This window comes from Pleurodeles waltl, chromosome 8, assembly GCF_031143425.1.
Source record: "Pleurodeles waltl isolate 20211129_DDA chromosome 8, aPleWal1.hap1.20221129, whole genome shotgun sequence".
NCBI lineage: Eukaryota > Metazoa > Chordata > Amphibia > Caudata > Salamandridae > Pleurodeles > Pleurodeles waltl.
The window spans coordinates 399,786,588-399,803,022 of NC_090447.1; the positions used below are offsets into that span (position 1 = coordinate 399,786,588).

Consider the following 16,435-nt stretch of genomic DNA (forward strand, 5'->3'; position numbering starts at 1 on the left):
ATTGAAGGTAACTTCCAAACTGCTACAGGCTTCCGGGGAGGCGGGTGGGCACATGCGAATCTACTGCGACTGATGCCACGAACAGATGTACACTGGGTAAGTGACATTTTCAGTTCGATGGCATCTGTCGCTGTAGATACGCATGTTCTGCATAGACTAGTAAGCAGTTATTTCCCCAAAAGCGGTGGATCAGCCTGTAGGAGTGGAAGTAGTCTGAAATAATGTCCTTAATACGGCTTGACCTACTGTGGCTTGTTGTGCGGATAACACGTCTACACAGTAGTGCTTGGTGAATGTGTGAGGCGTAGACCATGTGGCTGCCTTACATATTTCTTGCATTGGGATGTTTCCTAGAAAGGCCATGGTAGCACCTTTCTTTCTGGTTGAGTGTGCCCTTGGTGTAATGGGCAGCTGTCGTTTAGCTTTAAGGTAGCAGATTTGGATGCATTTAACTATCCATCTGGCTATACCTTGTTTTGAAATTGGGTTTCCTGCATGAGGTTTTTGAAATGCAATAAAGAGTTGTTTAGTCTTTCTGATGTTTTTTGTTCTGTCAATGTAATACATCAATGCTCTTTTGACATCTAATGTATGTAGTGCCCTTTCAGCTACGGTATCTGGCTGTGGAAAGAACACTGGAAGTTCCACTGTTTGATTTAGATGGAACGGTGAAATAACCTTTGGCAAAAATTTAGGATTGGTCCTTAGGACGACTTTATTTTTGTGTAGTTGTATAAAAGGTTCCTGTATAGTAAACGCCTGAATCTCGCTTACTCTTCTCAGGGAAGTAATGGCGATGAGAAATGCCACCTTCCAGGTTAGGAACTGTATGTCGCAGGAGTGCATGGGTTCAAAAGGTGGACCCATAAGTCTAGTTAGGACAACATTTAGGTTCCATGAAGGAACAGGTAGTGTTCTTGGTGGTATAATTCTCCTAAGGCCCTCCATGAATGCTTTAATGACTGGTATTTTATATAGGGAAGTTGAATAGGTAGTCTGCAGGTATGCAGATATTGCTGCAAGGTGAATCTTAATGGAAGAGAAAGCTAGGTTAGATTTTTGTAAGTGAAGCAAGTAACCCACTACATGTTCTGGAGTTGTGTGTAATGGTTGTATTTGATTAATATGGCAGTAGCAAACAAACCTCTTCCATTTACTTGCATAGCAGTGCCTGGTGGATGGCCTTCTTGCTTGTTTTATGACTTCCATACATTCTTGGGTAAGTTGTAAGTGCCCAAATTCTAGGATTTCAGGAGCCAGATTGCTAGATTCAGCGATGCTGGATCTGGGTGTCTGATCTTTTGGTTGTGCTGTGTCAACAGATCTGGCCTGTTGGGCAATTTGATGCAGGGTACCACTGATAGGTCTAGTAGCGTTGTGTACCAGGGTTGCCTTGCCCAAGTTGGTGCTATCAATATGAGTTTGAGTTTGCTTTGACTGAGTTTGTTTACCAGGTAAGGAAGGAGAGGGAGAGGAGGAAAAGCGTAAGCAAATATCCCTGACCAGTTCATCCATAGGGCATTGCCTTGGGATTGTTTGTGTGGGTATCTGGATGCGAAGTTTTGGCATTTTGCGTTCTCCTTTGTCGCAAACAAGTCTATCTGAGGTGTTCCCCAGAGTTTGAAATAAGTGTTCAGAATTTGGGGGTGAATTTCCCATTCGTGGACCTGTTGGTGATCTCGAGAGAGATTGTCTGCGAGTTGATTTTGTATCCCTGGTATAAACTGTGCAATTAGGCGAATTTGGTTGTGAATTGCCCAATGCCAAATTTTTTGTGCTAGCAGGCTTAACTGCGTGGAGTGCGTCCCCCCCTGCTTGTTTAGATAATACATTGTTGTCATGTTGTCTGTTTTGACGAGAATGTATTTGTGAACTATTATTGGTTGGAAAGCCTTTAGTGCTTGAAAAACTGCTAGAAGTTCTAGGTGATTGATATGCAGTTTTGTTTGATGTACGTTCCATTGTCCTTGTATGCTGTGTTGATCGAGGTGTGCTCCCCACCCTGTCATGGAAGCATCTGTTGTTATTACGTATTGTGGCACTGGGTCTTGGAAAGGCCGCCCCTTGTTTAAATTTATGTTGTTCCACCACAGAATGAGAGGTAAGTTTGGCGGTCTATTAACACCAGATCTAAAAGGTGACCCTGTGCTTGAGACCACTGTGATGCTAGGAATTGTTGTAAGGGCCTCATGTGCAGTCTTGCGTTTGGGACAATGGCTATGCATGATGACATCATGCCTAGGAGTTGTAATACCATCTTTGCCTGTATCTTTTGTGTTGGATACATGCGTTGTATGATGGTGTTGAAATTTTGAATTCTTTGTGGACTTGGAGTGGCTACTCCTTTTGATGTGTCTATTATGGCTCCCAGGTATTGTTGTACCTTGCGTGGCAGAATTTTGCATTTTGTGAAATTGACGGTGAACCCTAGTTTGAAGAGGGTTTGTATGATCTGATTTGTGTGATTTGAGCACTGTTTGAACGAATGGGCCTTGATTAGCCAGTCGTCCAAATATGGGAACACATGTATTTGCTGCCTTCTTATGTGTGCAGCGACTACCGCTAGACATTTGGTAAAGACTCTTGGTGCGGTTGTTAATCCGAAAGGCAGTACCTTGAATTGGTAATGTATTCCTTTGAATACAAACCTTAGGTATTTCCTGTGCGATGGGTGTATTGGTATATGGAAATAAGCATCCTTGAGGTCTAAAGTTGCCATGTAGTCGTGTAGTTTTAGCAATGGCAATACTTCTTGTAGTGTGACCATGTGGAAGTGGTCTGATTTGATGAAAGTGTTCACTACTCTGAGGTCTAGGATTGGTCTCAGTGTTTTGTCCTTCTTTGGTATCAGAAAGTACAGTGAGTAAACTCCTGTGTTTATTTGTGTGTCTGGCACTAATTCGATTGCATTCTTTTGCAATAGTGCCTGCACTTCTATCTCCAGGAGATTGGAATGGTGTGTTGTTAAATTTTGTGCTTTTGGTGGTATGTTTGGAGGGAATTGTAGAAATTCTATGCAATAACCATGTTGGATAATTGCTAGAACCCAAGTGTCTGTAGTGATTTCCTCCCATGCTTTGTAATAATGGCCTATTCTTCCCCCCACTGGTGTTGTGTGGAGGGGGTGAGTGACCTGTGAGTCACTGTTTAGTAGTAGGGGCTTTGGGGCTTTGAAATCTTCCTCTATTTCTAGGGAATTGCCCTCCTCTATATTGTCCCCGAAAACCTCCTCTATACTGTCCCTGGTAACTGGACGGTGTGGCTTGTGAGGTGCTGGCTTGTGTGCTTTGACCTCGAAACCCCCCTCGAAAGGGCGTTTTACGGAATGTGCTGTAATTCCCTCTGCTCTGCGGGGAGTAGAGTGCGCCCATGGCTTTGGCAGTGTCCGTATCTTTTTTGAGTTTCTCAATCGCTGTGTCCACTTCTGGACCGAACAGTTCTTTTTCATTAAAAGGCATATTGAGAACTGCTTGTTGAATCTCTGGTTTAAATCCAGACGTTCGGAGCCATGCATGCCTTCTGATAGTTACAGATGTATTAATTGTCCGTGCAGCTGTATCTGCAGCGTCCATGGAGGAGCGGATCTGGTTGTTGGAAATGGTCTGTCCCTCCTCAACCACTTGTTTTGCCCTATTTTGTAAGTCCTTGGGCAGATGTTCAATGAGATGTTGCATCTCGTCCCAGTGGGCTCTGTCATAGCGCGCAAGTAGTGCCTGGGAGTTCGCGATGCGCCACTGGTTTGCAGCTTGTGCTGCGACTCTTTTACCAGCTGCATCGAACTTGCGGCTTTCTTTATCTGGGGGTGGTGCATCTCCAGATGTGTGAGAGTTGGCCCTTTTCCTAGCTGCTCCTACAACGACAGAGTCTGGTGGCAGCTGTGTAGTGATGAAAGCCGGGTCTGTAGGAGGCGCCTTATACTTTTTTTCCACCCTTGGTGTGATTGCCCTACTTTTGACCGGCTCCTTAAAGATGTCTTTTGCGTGCCGGAGCATACCAGGGAGCATAGGCAGGCTTTGGTAGGAGCTGTGGGTGGAGGAGAGGGTGTTGAATAAGAAATCATCCTCGACCTGTTCTGAGTGGAGGCTTACGTTGTGAAATTGTGCTGCTCTAGCCACCACTTGAGAATACGCGGTGCTGTCTTCTGGTGGAGATGGCTTTGTAGGGTATGCCTCCGGACTGTTATCTGACACTGGGGCGTCGTATAGGTCCCATGCGTCCTGATCTTGGTCACCCTGGCTCATGGTGGTGTGAGCTGGGGAGTGTGATGGAGTTTGTGCTGGTGAGACGTTAATCACAGGCGGAGGAGAGGGTGGTGGGGTAACTCTTTTCACCACTTTTGGTTGTGGTGTCTGTTCCGTCTGGAACTCCAACCTTCTCTTTCTCCTAATGGGGGGAAGGGTGCTTATTTTTCCTGTCCCCTGCTGTATGAAGATACGCTTTTGCGTATGGTCCACATCAGTTGCTTGCAGCTCTTCCTCAAACCTATGCTTCTGCATTTGGGAGGTTAGCGAGTGCTCTTCTGTATAAGAGCCTGAAGCTGGGTCGCTTGCAGTTTGTTTCGGCATCGAAACCCTGTCTGCGTGTTTTTTCGGCTCCGAGGTGACTCTTTTCTTTTTCGGGGCCGAAACCTCTCGGCGTCGATCTGTTTCGGTGCCGCTGTCTCGGCATCGAGCCGTGTCGGCACCGGCATCTCGGTGTCGAGGCTTGTCTCCAGCACTTTCTCGGTCCCGAGAAGGCTGCGTGCCGGTGTCTCGACCGGAGTCGGACGATCTCGGCACTGTTCGGGCCTTTTTCGGTGCCGACGGGCGGTCACCGAATTTATGGGTGGAGCCATGGCCTGGTGGCAGTGGCGTCCCCTGGGCCTTGTAAATGTTCTTCTGAGTGGATTTCGACGTCTTACTCACGGTTTGTGTATCGTCGAATCCTTCGGAGTCTGAGTCTTGGATCGAGAAGGTACCTTCTTCTTCCTGTTCCTCGAACTCCCGTTGGGCTGTCGGTGCGGACGCCATCTGAAGTCTTCTGGCTCGACGGTCTCGGAGTGTTTTTCGGGACCGGAACGCACGACAGGCCTCGCAGGTGTCTTCGCTGTGCTCAGGTGACAGGCACAGGTTGCAGACCAAGTGTTGGTCTGTGTAAGGGTACTTATTGTGGCATTTGGGGCAGAAACGGAACGGGGTCCGTTCCATCGGCGTTCTGCAGCACGCGGTCGGGCCGACCAGGCCCCGACGGAGGATCGAAAAACTACCCCGAAGGGCACCGGAGCTCTTCGATCTTCGATGCGGTGTGGAATCAAAGTACGCCGATCCCGAACGCAACAATACCGACGAAAATCTTCCGAAATTAGCTAATTTTCCGTTCCGAAACTCGGAGCGACAGGAACACGTCCGAACCCGATGGCGGAAAAAAAACAATCGAAGATGGAGTCGACGCCCATGCGCAATGGAGACAAAAGGAGGAGTCACTCGGTCCCGTGACTCGAAAGACTTCTTCGAAGAAAAACAACTTGTAACACTCCGGCCCAACACCAGATGGCGAGCTATTGCAGAACATGCGTATCTACAGCGACAGATGCCATCGAACTACATGTTATTTGTAGTCTGAATCCATTGATCTTTTGTAATATTATGGATGACTTTGAGAAGTTTTCAAAAAATGCTACCAATGGCATACTAAGAAAACACCTTGCTAGTGCCCATTTGCTACACAGGAGGGAATGCAGTCTGTACCACGGGTCCACAACTTTTCTGGGGCAAGCTGCATGCATAGGACATTTAGCCCTCTGGGAAGCTGAAGCTCCTTTAAGCAGGGGAAAAGCAAGCAGTATGAGGTTTCCTAACAAATAAATTCCAATGCACTCTTAAGGAAGAGTTAAGTCTCCTGCATGGTAGCAAAATGTTGCATTGTTAAATACCAGCATGCCACAACACATTTGCAGTTCAACGCTGCTGTATTCAACATCACACAATTCAATGGTATTCATTTATCAACTTCTGAAGGATAATAGGATTAGGCAGACCTACCGGATAACATTCATGTCACATGCAAGTTGCACATAGATCTCTGCAAAAACCGCACAACTCACTGAGCTACCACACCCATAAGAAACTTTAGATTTACCAATTATTCTATGAAATGGTCCACCTTCTCCAACTTACGCCTGACTGGGAGGATAAAGGAGACCAAGTGCCCCAAGGCCTAAAGAAATTACAGTCAGACCAGTAAAGCCAATAAGCTGTGGTGCTACTGAGGTTGCTCATTTCAGACAAGAGGGAAGCATCAAGGCTACAAGCGTTTGGTGAGCTGGCAGTTGCAATATGCATGGAAAGAGAAAGAAGACCGTCCCTCCTGTCCCCAAAAGAAATAAGTTACTCTTAGCAACAAGCTTTTTACGTCGGCTCTCCGCACACTGCCCTTGCAAACCATATTTGGGAGTAGAACACCCTTTTCCTGCTGTACAGTATGATCTGGAAAAAAATATAACTAGCTGACGCCCCTAAACAGGGACCCCGAGTCAGAAGAAACCTGAGGAGCTCCTCCTCAGAGCTTCCTTCCACATTTGTGCACCAACAATATCCAGAAAAGAGAGCTCATGTTCTCAAGCTGAACATTAAAGTGGTAATCCAAGCAAAGAGAGCACTAATTCACCAAGATGGCTGACCAGAGCAGATGACCAGCCTCTCAACACAATTTGTGCAAACTATATTTATGCTGAATCTACAGCATCATAGTTCTAGGATCACCAGAGGCACTGTGCTAACCTGGGAAACACTAAGGCCCTCATTATGACTTTGGCGGGCGGCAGTGGATGCCCGCCAAAGTCCTGCATCGGGATGACCGCATATGCCGCCGTCCCTCCCGATACCTATCACAAGTTTCCTGCTGGGCCGGTGGGAAACACATCACAACATTGACATTGACACACCACAACATGTTGCGGTGCGTCGGGTGTGACAGCACCAGTCGCGCTTTTCACTGCCCGTAAATCGGATCGGATCGTGGTGGCTCTGCCACACTCATAATAGGGTGGTCAGACCACCCCTTTTGGTGGCGGTCCGAGCGCCACCGCAAGTCTGGCGGTCCATGGACTGCCAGACTCGTAATGAGGCCCTAAATTAGGTAATCATGCCCAGACTGAGCACCTGTGGCATTGGGCAGGATAACATTCAGGGCCCTGTATCCGTCCCCACCCAGAGATAGAGGTAGCAAACCTGTCTCACCACGAGGTGTGTAGTCTGTAAACTGCAGCAGCAAAATTAGGCTTAAGTAAGACTGTCAGAGCAGCACTGTCAGAGGCGAGGCCAATACGGAGTGGACTAGAGTTAGTCTAGGTGGAGCTATACACAGCACCACAGGGTCCCAAGCAATCCCGCAAATCCCAAGATATAAAGAGACACACTGGAGGCATCAGCTAGCCCCAACCCTCTTCATTCCACTAACGCTCCCTCCTTGAGCATGTAAGGTGGCTGCAGCAGCACTTCTTTCTTGTTTGACAGCTGGTGCTTGCCATCCTCTTGTGAATCCTAGCTTATCTGATTTGCACACTGTGCTACTGGGAAGGCCCCCACACTTACTCTTGGTGCAGTCTTCAGCACCTCAAAAAAGATTAACTCCAAGAGCTTATCTAACTGGTTGGTTACCACATATCCGAAGCCCTTCTGTAGATTTCTGAGCATAATGGGTCATTCTAAGGTGACAAACCCTGGATGAGAACTGAGGTAGTTGAAAACGAGCTTTTCCTCTTTCAGGTCTTCAAACTTCTGGGCATCTTGTGATGTATGTAGGTTGCTTACTCCACAGCATGAGGGAAATAAAAAGGCTGAACCACACATTGGTACTGCAAATCCTGGCATGCACTGCTCTGTTGCTTCACGGTAGGTTTATGCCAGCATGTCATTGCCTCGTTGGGTTTTGACAATGTGGCTATCTTAGGCCAGAGGAAACCTTTTGGGAGCTAATATGGGTGCAACAAGCGATCTTTTTCGTAGGCCTTAAACATCCTATGCTCAATCAAACCCTGTATTCAAGTTAACAGACATGGGCGTAGCCAGAGCCCCTCTCTCGATATTGCCTTTTGAAGCTCTTCCTCTCGTTATCACATGCAGACTAACGACAGCTGCGATGTGAAGCAAGACCAAAGAACGGAAAACCGTGGGCTCTAACTGATTTGAGGCCCCGATTCATAAAGCCATTTGAAAAAAGTAAAAAAATGTATTGCTGTAAATTTGAATTTTGCATTACATTTCCATTTTACATGGCACTTTAGGAACTTAAAGGCCACCTGAAAATGACAGTAATTGTGCATTTGCACATTTAACTTTATCTCCACAGGTTCCTTACAGTGCTGTAGAAAAATCATTTTTTCCCCAAACATCCAATGTTGTCTAGCCGAAGTTGCTTCTCATTCCCATTGTGGCGCCTACGACCCTTATAGGAGTAACTTTACAGGTGTTCCCCATTTGGGTCCCTGCTCATCCTAAACATACTATGGCATTGTGAGGGCACTTTACGTTCTTAAAATTCCGCTTAGTGAAACTGCACGTGAAATTTTAAGGGCTATATTACTCTTTAATGCCAAAAAATATGTGAATGTGGTGCCATGTTCACCAGAACCTGCCAAGGCTACAACATGTATAGCGATCGATAGAATCAGGTTAAAAAATATACATATAATATCAAAGACTGAGACTGACACTCACCGACCAAGTTGTATTTCAATATTTAACAAGCAACTGATTTCAGTATCAAGGGGGAAACAGGTGGTAAAACATTTTAATGAAAGTTGCACTTACTCTGTTCTGAAAAAATGATGCATGAAAATGCGATGTTGTTGCAGATATTGACAGTAAAGTAATAGTTTCTTCAGAACTAGGATTATGTAAATATACTTTTTCCATTTTTGGCATTCCCACCGGCCTATAAAATACACAAAAACAGGAGTTAAAATAATTCTAGTTCAAAGCATCTAGCACAGCGCTACATTCAAAACTAAAAAGCAAATAATTAAAGGTGCACACGCTTCTCATAAACCTTGTAGGTTCCAAATTAAAAAGCAGAGTCGATTTCGTTATAATTTGCAATTCGTTTATACTTCTAGTGTCGTTCAAATGTGTGAGACCACCCCGAATACAAGAAAAATCATTAGCTCCTGTCCTTGCCACCAAACAGTAGTCCCTTCCGTTTTAGGAAGTCGGTCACATATTCATTTATCATAAATTAAAATCAAAAATATGTAATTTGCACATTCATCATTCATGAACTTTCGGCCACATAACCGTGTAATTTCCAAATAGATGTTAGGGTTAACAGCATTTCACGCGGTTTCATTCGAACTAACCAATTGTGACTGCTTTGCCAGTCATCACAAATCCTTATGAGCTCCAACCACTGACACTTGGGTTCCGGGCACCTTTGAGACGGAGTAGAAACAGCAGGATTTTACACAAGCAAAACACATAGCACAAAGCGTATTTTTATACACTGAAGGATGGAGGTAAAAGAAAGGAAAAGGTGGGTGGCTAGGTGGTTTGCAGGGGTCCATACTGGCTCTCGAAACTCCTTGTATGCCATCAGAGGCACCAAGGAACATAAATAAGGAGCAGCTGAACAAGAGGACTATTGTACTGGCAAGCAAAGCAGCTGCATGCTCTCAGAGACAAGGTGGGGGGATGGTGTTGGAGACAGAGGGCCAAATTTAGATCTTGATGGTGTTACTGCCAAGCTTTGTTGGCAGCGAACCAGAAAAGACCGCCAAGTCTACAGTGTACCCCCTCCCCAATATTTAGAAGCCATGGACTGTCAACGGATTACTGACAGAGGGAGACGGCAGCAAGACCCATTGAATTCGTACAATGGCACTGGCTATGGAACAGAGGCAAGTGACGTGTGCACACACTATACATTTTACATATGTGCCCCATGCACTACCATCATCCATTTCAATTTCAAAACAACACAACCCATACATACCGAAAACCGACATCGACATACATCCGACACAACATACACACCACTGACACTGCACCCACATACAACACAACTACATAGTCAGCTACACAAACAAACACAAGCACAACTACACACATCACGACGTCTGCCACACTATGACACTCACCTAAATGGGTCACATAGCAATAACATACAGAACATCAATCTCACATGCAAGTGTCACACATGCAGACCTACCACATCACCCACTCCAGCTAACTCTACCTCAACCAGCCAATCCACACACGCATACTGACTCACATAGACAACACATAGCACAGACCTACCAGTACAGATTCCCTTCCTAAGCGCACACATGGACAATGTTGACAAGTGTGATTGTACCGTCACTGCGGTGCCAGCATTCATCTGGCAATGAATACTGGCACCACAATGAAAAGTGTATATGATGTGCTATGTATGTGTTATGCGAGTGTGTTATTCACACAACTGAATCCCTGACATATGCATGTCACAGTGATTTAAAAAAAATTACTGTGACATGTACATGCCTGCAGTGGTCCCGACCTCCTGTGTAGTCCCCACTCAACATACCCTGGCAATGCAGCATCCCTACCTTCGAGGCTGGCGACAGGTGGGGTCGTGTTTTCTTTGTGGGTCGTGGCAGTAGCTTCGGCAGTTACTGTCCAGTCGAAAACAGAAGTGGAATCTGGAAAAAAGGTGAGTTTTCACCATTTTTACCACAATCCACCAACTCAGGTGTGGAGGTCGGACCGCTACTTTTTGCTTGGCGGTATGGCACATTCAAATCCGCAAGGCAAAAAGGGTGTCTCGGGTTCCGCCGGCAGCCATTTTTTCCTATCCTGCCGTAGATGTGGGCGGTTTCTCTTTGCGGAGACGGTGGATCGAATTTGGGATTTCACCTACGGGACCCGCCAACATCTACATATGGCAGGTGATCCGTCACAGTTGCGGTTTTCAGTCGAAAACTTAACTACAAGACTTTTACCTGCCAACATCTAAATCAGGCCCAGAGTCAGCTCCAGGATGCATGTGGAGGCTCTACTAATGGTGGTGAGGGAAAGACAAACTTTTAGGAGACTACAAGAAATAACCAAAGAGGATTATTTCCACAGGCAGAAAAGCCAAAAAGAATATGGATAAAATGTGTCAAGAATATCCTCTGATCTGTTTTTAGCTTTACTGATTATGAATCTAGATGTCCATCTTTTTAATCTTCTGTGGCATGCTTTGAGGTGGATGTATATAGGACTGATAACTAGCCTGGAGGGGAAAAAAGAGGGCATTTCGCCATTAGGCAGATATTTTCATGTGTGTGCAGAGTCCTAAGTATCATAAATAGAGGAGTAAGGGTAAGGGTAATATGTTCTATGTTGAAAAACCCTTGTCAAATTTTACTTACTGGAAATGATGCATTAACAGGCATCCCTATCCCTAGAAATGAGTTTGCAGAGTGGGAAGGATGGGTAGGTCAGAAAGGAATCTGCAACTAGAATATGTATCTACCAGATAAGGCACTGCCGAAGGTAAGTAACTAGTACATCTAATAAAGACTTAGTTGCAGATTCCTTACCTTTGAATAGTTACCCAAGCAATACCATCCCTGGAAGTGGGTTAGTGAGCCAAAATCATACAAGAAAGTCCTGAAGGACCGAATGAGCCATGTACCCGTCCCTAGCACCTGACTGTCCAGGCAGTAGTGTTTGATAAACGTGTGCAGAGAAGCGCACATTGCTGCCTAAAAGATGTGAATGACTGGAACTCTACTTGTTAACACAGTGGTTGTGGCCGAAGTTCGGGTAGAATGAGCACACAAACCTTCAGGTGGTTGCTTTTTGGCCAGTGCATAGCAGATTTTAATGTAGAGGTGACTTCTCTGGAGATGGTCCGCTTCTGCACTGCCCAAACTTTCTTCCCTACCACATAACGGACAAAGAGTTGATCATCTACCCAGAACTCTTTTGTCCGATCAAGGTAGAACACCAATGCTCTTTTTGGGGCCAAGGGGTGGAGTCTCTTTCTTAGAGGGATGTGGGAGTGGATACAAATTAGATAAGGTAATGGATTGACCTACACGGAGCACCACTTTGTCAAGCTATATTAAAAGGTACGACAGCTTAGATGACAATGCCTACAGCTCACTCACACTGCAGGCAGTTGTAATGGCCAAAAGGAGAGGATTTAAAGGAACCCACATGAGAATAATCAAAACCAAATTCAGATCCCATTGGGGCATCATGAATGGGGATGGACAAAACGCATGAATAATACCTTTAAGGAACCTTTGTACAACAGGGGACTTAAAGAAGGTTGATAGGGAAACCTCAAAAAAGCAGAAACAGCAGACACATAACCTTTGAGAGTGCCCATAGCAGAGCCCTGCTGAGCTAGAGAAAGGATAAACAGGACCTGAGAGAGAGGGGCAGCGAGGGGGTCAACAGACTTATCTGTGCACCATGCCACAAATTTCTTTCAATAACAGGCATATACTGTTTTGGTGGAGCGACATCTGGCTGCCAAGATTACTTTACAGACTTCGATGAGACAGTCAAAAGCTGTCAATTGAGGCCGCTCAATCTCCACGAAAGAAGGCAGAGTTGACAGGTTTGGGTGCAGAACCTTCCCCTGCTGCAGCAACACAAGCTCCTCCTGAAGGGGCTGTCTGATCAGAGGATCAATGGACATGCTCAACAGCTCATAATGGCAGATGCTCCGTACCCAGTGTACAGCCACAAGGATTACTTCGGCTCAGTCATTCTTCATATTCTTGAGAACTCTGGGCAGAAGTAGTATGGACAGAAAGGCATAAAGTAGGGCTGAGTTTTACTCGAGACGAAAAGTGTCTCAGAGTGATTGTCACCATGGAAACTCCAACGAGCAAAACAGCTGACATTGCGCGTTCTCTGTGGAGGCGAACAGATCTTACCAAGGCTTTCCCTACTGCTGAAAGAGACCTTGTGCCACCTCCGGGTGGAGAAGCCACTGTGATCCAGTGGACATTTTTGGTTGAGTTTGATTGCTGTGGTGTTCAGAGAGATCACCAGTTGTTGAACCACCAGGGAAAGACCCTGCTGTTCCATCCATGTCCAGAGACGCACAGCCTCTTGACAAAGGGTCCACAACCCCACCCCACATGGCAGTGGTGTTGTCCATCAACACCTGTACCAGCTTTCCCTTAATAGAGGGAAGAAATGTCTCCAATGCTAGCCGGATAGCACGGAGCTCCAGCAGGTTCATGTGAAGTCCTGAGACCAGATGCCTCTGATCTCCACCTCTCCAAAACTGCCGCCCTAACCCAGGAGTGACTCATCTGTCACTACTGTCAAATCTGGTTGGTAGAGGGACAGAGATCTGCCTTTGACCCAATCATGGTTCGTTAATCACCACTGCAAATCTCGCGCTGTTCCCTCTGAGATCTGGACCTTGTCGGATACATTCCCCTGATGCTGCACCATCCAGAATTTCATGTCCCACTGCTGAGCCTGCATGTGCCATCTGCCATGAGTCACTAGCAGGATGCAGGAGGCCAAGAGTCCCAGCAGCCTTAGAGTCATTTTCACCAAATATCTAGGATAGAGGATGAAACATCAGCCTCAGCTGAATATCCTGGACTAGCTGATCTGGAGCATAAGCCCGAAACGCCACTGTGTTCAGAACAGCTCCATCAAAGGGGAGCATCTAAGAGGGAGTCAGGTGTGACTTTGGCATATTTATAGTGAACCCCAGCGAATGCAGGAGGTCGGCCTTAGTTTAGAGATGAGAGACAGCCTGCAGCGAGTCCACCATCAAGGTTGAGTCAACAAGATAAGGGGAGACTGGAACCCCTGATCTGCGCTGATGAGCTGCGACCACCGTCATTCACCTTGGTGAACACCCAAGAGGTGATGGAAAGGCCAAAGGGGAGCATGGTGAACTGAAAGTGCTTGCGGCCTATCATGAACCGCAAGTAACGTTAATGGGGAGGCAGGACAGGAATATGGAAATAAATGTCCTGCAAGTCCAAAGCTACCATTCAGTCTCTTGGATGCAGGATAGATAAAACCTAAGTCAGATTGAGTATTTTGAACGTCTCCTTCTTGACGAACAGATTGGGGTAATACAGGTCTAGGATAGGGCAGAGGCCCTAGTCCTTTTTGGGTACCAGAAAGTAGCGGGAATAGCAACTGTGACCTACTTCTGGCATGGGGAACCCTCTCTAAGGTTCCCTTGGCCATGAGAGCGGTAATTTCCTCACGCAGAAGAGAAGGATTCCTCCGTCATCCGGTCATAGGGTGGTGGCATGGATGGAGGGGGTAGTCTTTAAGGGGAGGCACCTTCAGACTATCTGCAAAACCCATATGTCGGACGTGATGGATTGCCAGCAGAGCAGGTGATGTCGGATCCTGCCCCCTACTGGTCATTGATGGGGAGTCAGACAACAAAGATTTAGAGATGAAGCTGGGGGTGGTTGGGGCCATAAACTGGACAGACTGGTGGCTCTCTGAACCACGAGGTCATGCAGAGGCTGTGCAGCATGTGCAACATGGCGGCTGGCCAGGAATGGACGCAATTGGAGGCCCCTTCCATAGCCACGAAAGGCAGACTGAGGGGGATGAGGGGCAGTGCGAGCCCCAAGGACCTGACTGTAGCACGGGAATCTGCAAGCACTGGAGCTCAGAGTCTGTCTTGTCTCCCAAGAGATGGGTGCCATCAAAGGGCATGTCCATCCAAGTTGCCTGGACATCCCCCGAAAAGCCAGATGTCCTTAACTAGACATGGCACCTGAGGGCGACTGTCGATAAAACCACTCTGCCTAGTGAGTAGGTCATGTCCAGTCCATAGCGGATGGTGAACTTTGCTGAGTCTCTCCCATCAGCAACTGCCTGAGAGACTACAGCCTGGGCCTCCTCCAGGACGTGTGCTGGGCACTTTTGCAACCATATTCCACAGCGAGTGGGAGTAATGACCCAAAAGGCATACGATGTTCATGTACAGCAATGCTAGGCTGGTGGAAGACAAAAATCTTCTTCCCAATGGTGTCCAACCTTTTGGATTCTCTATCCAGGGGTGCGGAAGGAAATGTGCCCTTTGAAGTAGAGGCTAGGATGGCCAAGCATTCAAGGGTCAGATTTTGTGTCAGAAAGCCTGGGTCACCAGGAGTGAGGCAGTGGGCAATTGTCCTGTTCACAGGAGCCCCCGTGCTAGGTTTGGACCAGGTACCCTGAAGGACATTCACAAGGGCTTCATTAAAGGGGAGCATGGGTTCGGAGGACGAAGCCCCAGGCTGAAGCACCTCTGTCAAGAGGTTAGATCTGACTGCCACCAAAGCCAACTCAAGGTCCAAGACCTCAGCTGCTCTTCTCACCACCATAGAATAGGAAGTCCTCCTCTGTAGCCACGGTAGGAGAAGAAAGCATGTCAGTATCTGTACGCCAGCCCAAAGGGACTTGTAGCTGGTATCCAAAAGGGGCCAGTAACCCTTGCCATCCCTCACCGTAACCTAGCCCAAAAGAAAGGGCCTCAGGATCCAACATAGGAGGCAAGTCTCCTGCCGGCATCAGAGTTGGAGTCGTACGACGCTCAGCTGGCTACATGTCAGAGTAGACAATGAGAATGGGGATAGCGTCGCCCGTGGGTGCGGGTAGCACCGGAAGAGTCGGCACCAGCAATGGGGGAAGGTCAGGGTGGTACAACCGACGCCGGTCTGGATCAAGGACTGGATCCATGGGTGCCCCTTGGCACTGAGGCTGAAGGAGCGGAACCCAAAGGGGCCCCTTCCCACTCTGCAGGGCCCGAAAGAACTCCAGTGGAGTCAGACCAAAAATGAAGCACATGGCCTCATAGAACTCCCTGAGTTGGGCAGGGGTTGCTCTGGCTCCCAGAAACACAGGGAGGCGCGGAGTCGGCACAAGCTCAGCAGAAGCCTAGAATGTTGACACTCCCTTGTCTTGGCAGCTGACAGATGAGGAGAAGCTGAAGAACGCTTTGACTTGAAATGTCAGCGCTCCAGGGTGGCGCCTATATACGACCTGTGACACCATATCAACTGCAGATGACACAGATGACGAATGCAGAGCCGATCAACACCACTGAATGGCGCACAGGAGTACTGCTCAAAAACTTCAGACTGGATCCAGTCTGACGTCGGGGGGGGGGGGGGGGGAAGGGGGGAATTAAAAGTAAGGAATCTGCAAATTGAAGTCTCTATCTTATGTATAATTCTCATGCATATTACCTATATCAACTCAGGCAGAAAATCATACAAAACCACCATCCCTGCCTCTCTCCCCATAGTCCTGTTCCATTTCCATCACATCCCATCCCATCCCATCCCATGCCTTCCATGGCACTCATAGAGTGGCCACATATTTCCTCAAATTTGCAGAGACAACCCAGGGCTTGTATACCATCTCTTCAGCTCTCATGCACCAGTCCATATTAGTTTCCCATTCCTCCTAGGTCGAGACAGAATTGCCACCCCCGTATCTGA

General features: G+C 47.2%; 1 protein-coding gene across 2 annotated transcripts in view; it reads right to left on the bottom strand.

Annotated features, from left to right (window-relative positions):
• TMEM131 (transmembrane protein 131) overlaps window positions 1-16,435 on the bottom strand; it is an 892,454-nt gene that overhangs the window by 612,646 nt on the left and 263,373 nt on the right. For both annotated transcript variants that reach the window (XM_069204268.1, XM_069204267.1), the window contains exon 5: window positions 8,790-8,913. In XM_069204268.1, coding sequence (XP_069060369.1) covers window positions 8,790-8,913 — 124 coding nt within the window. The remainder of the gene's footprint in view (window positions 1-8,789; window positions 8,914-16,435) is intronic.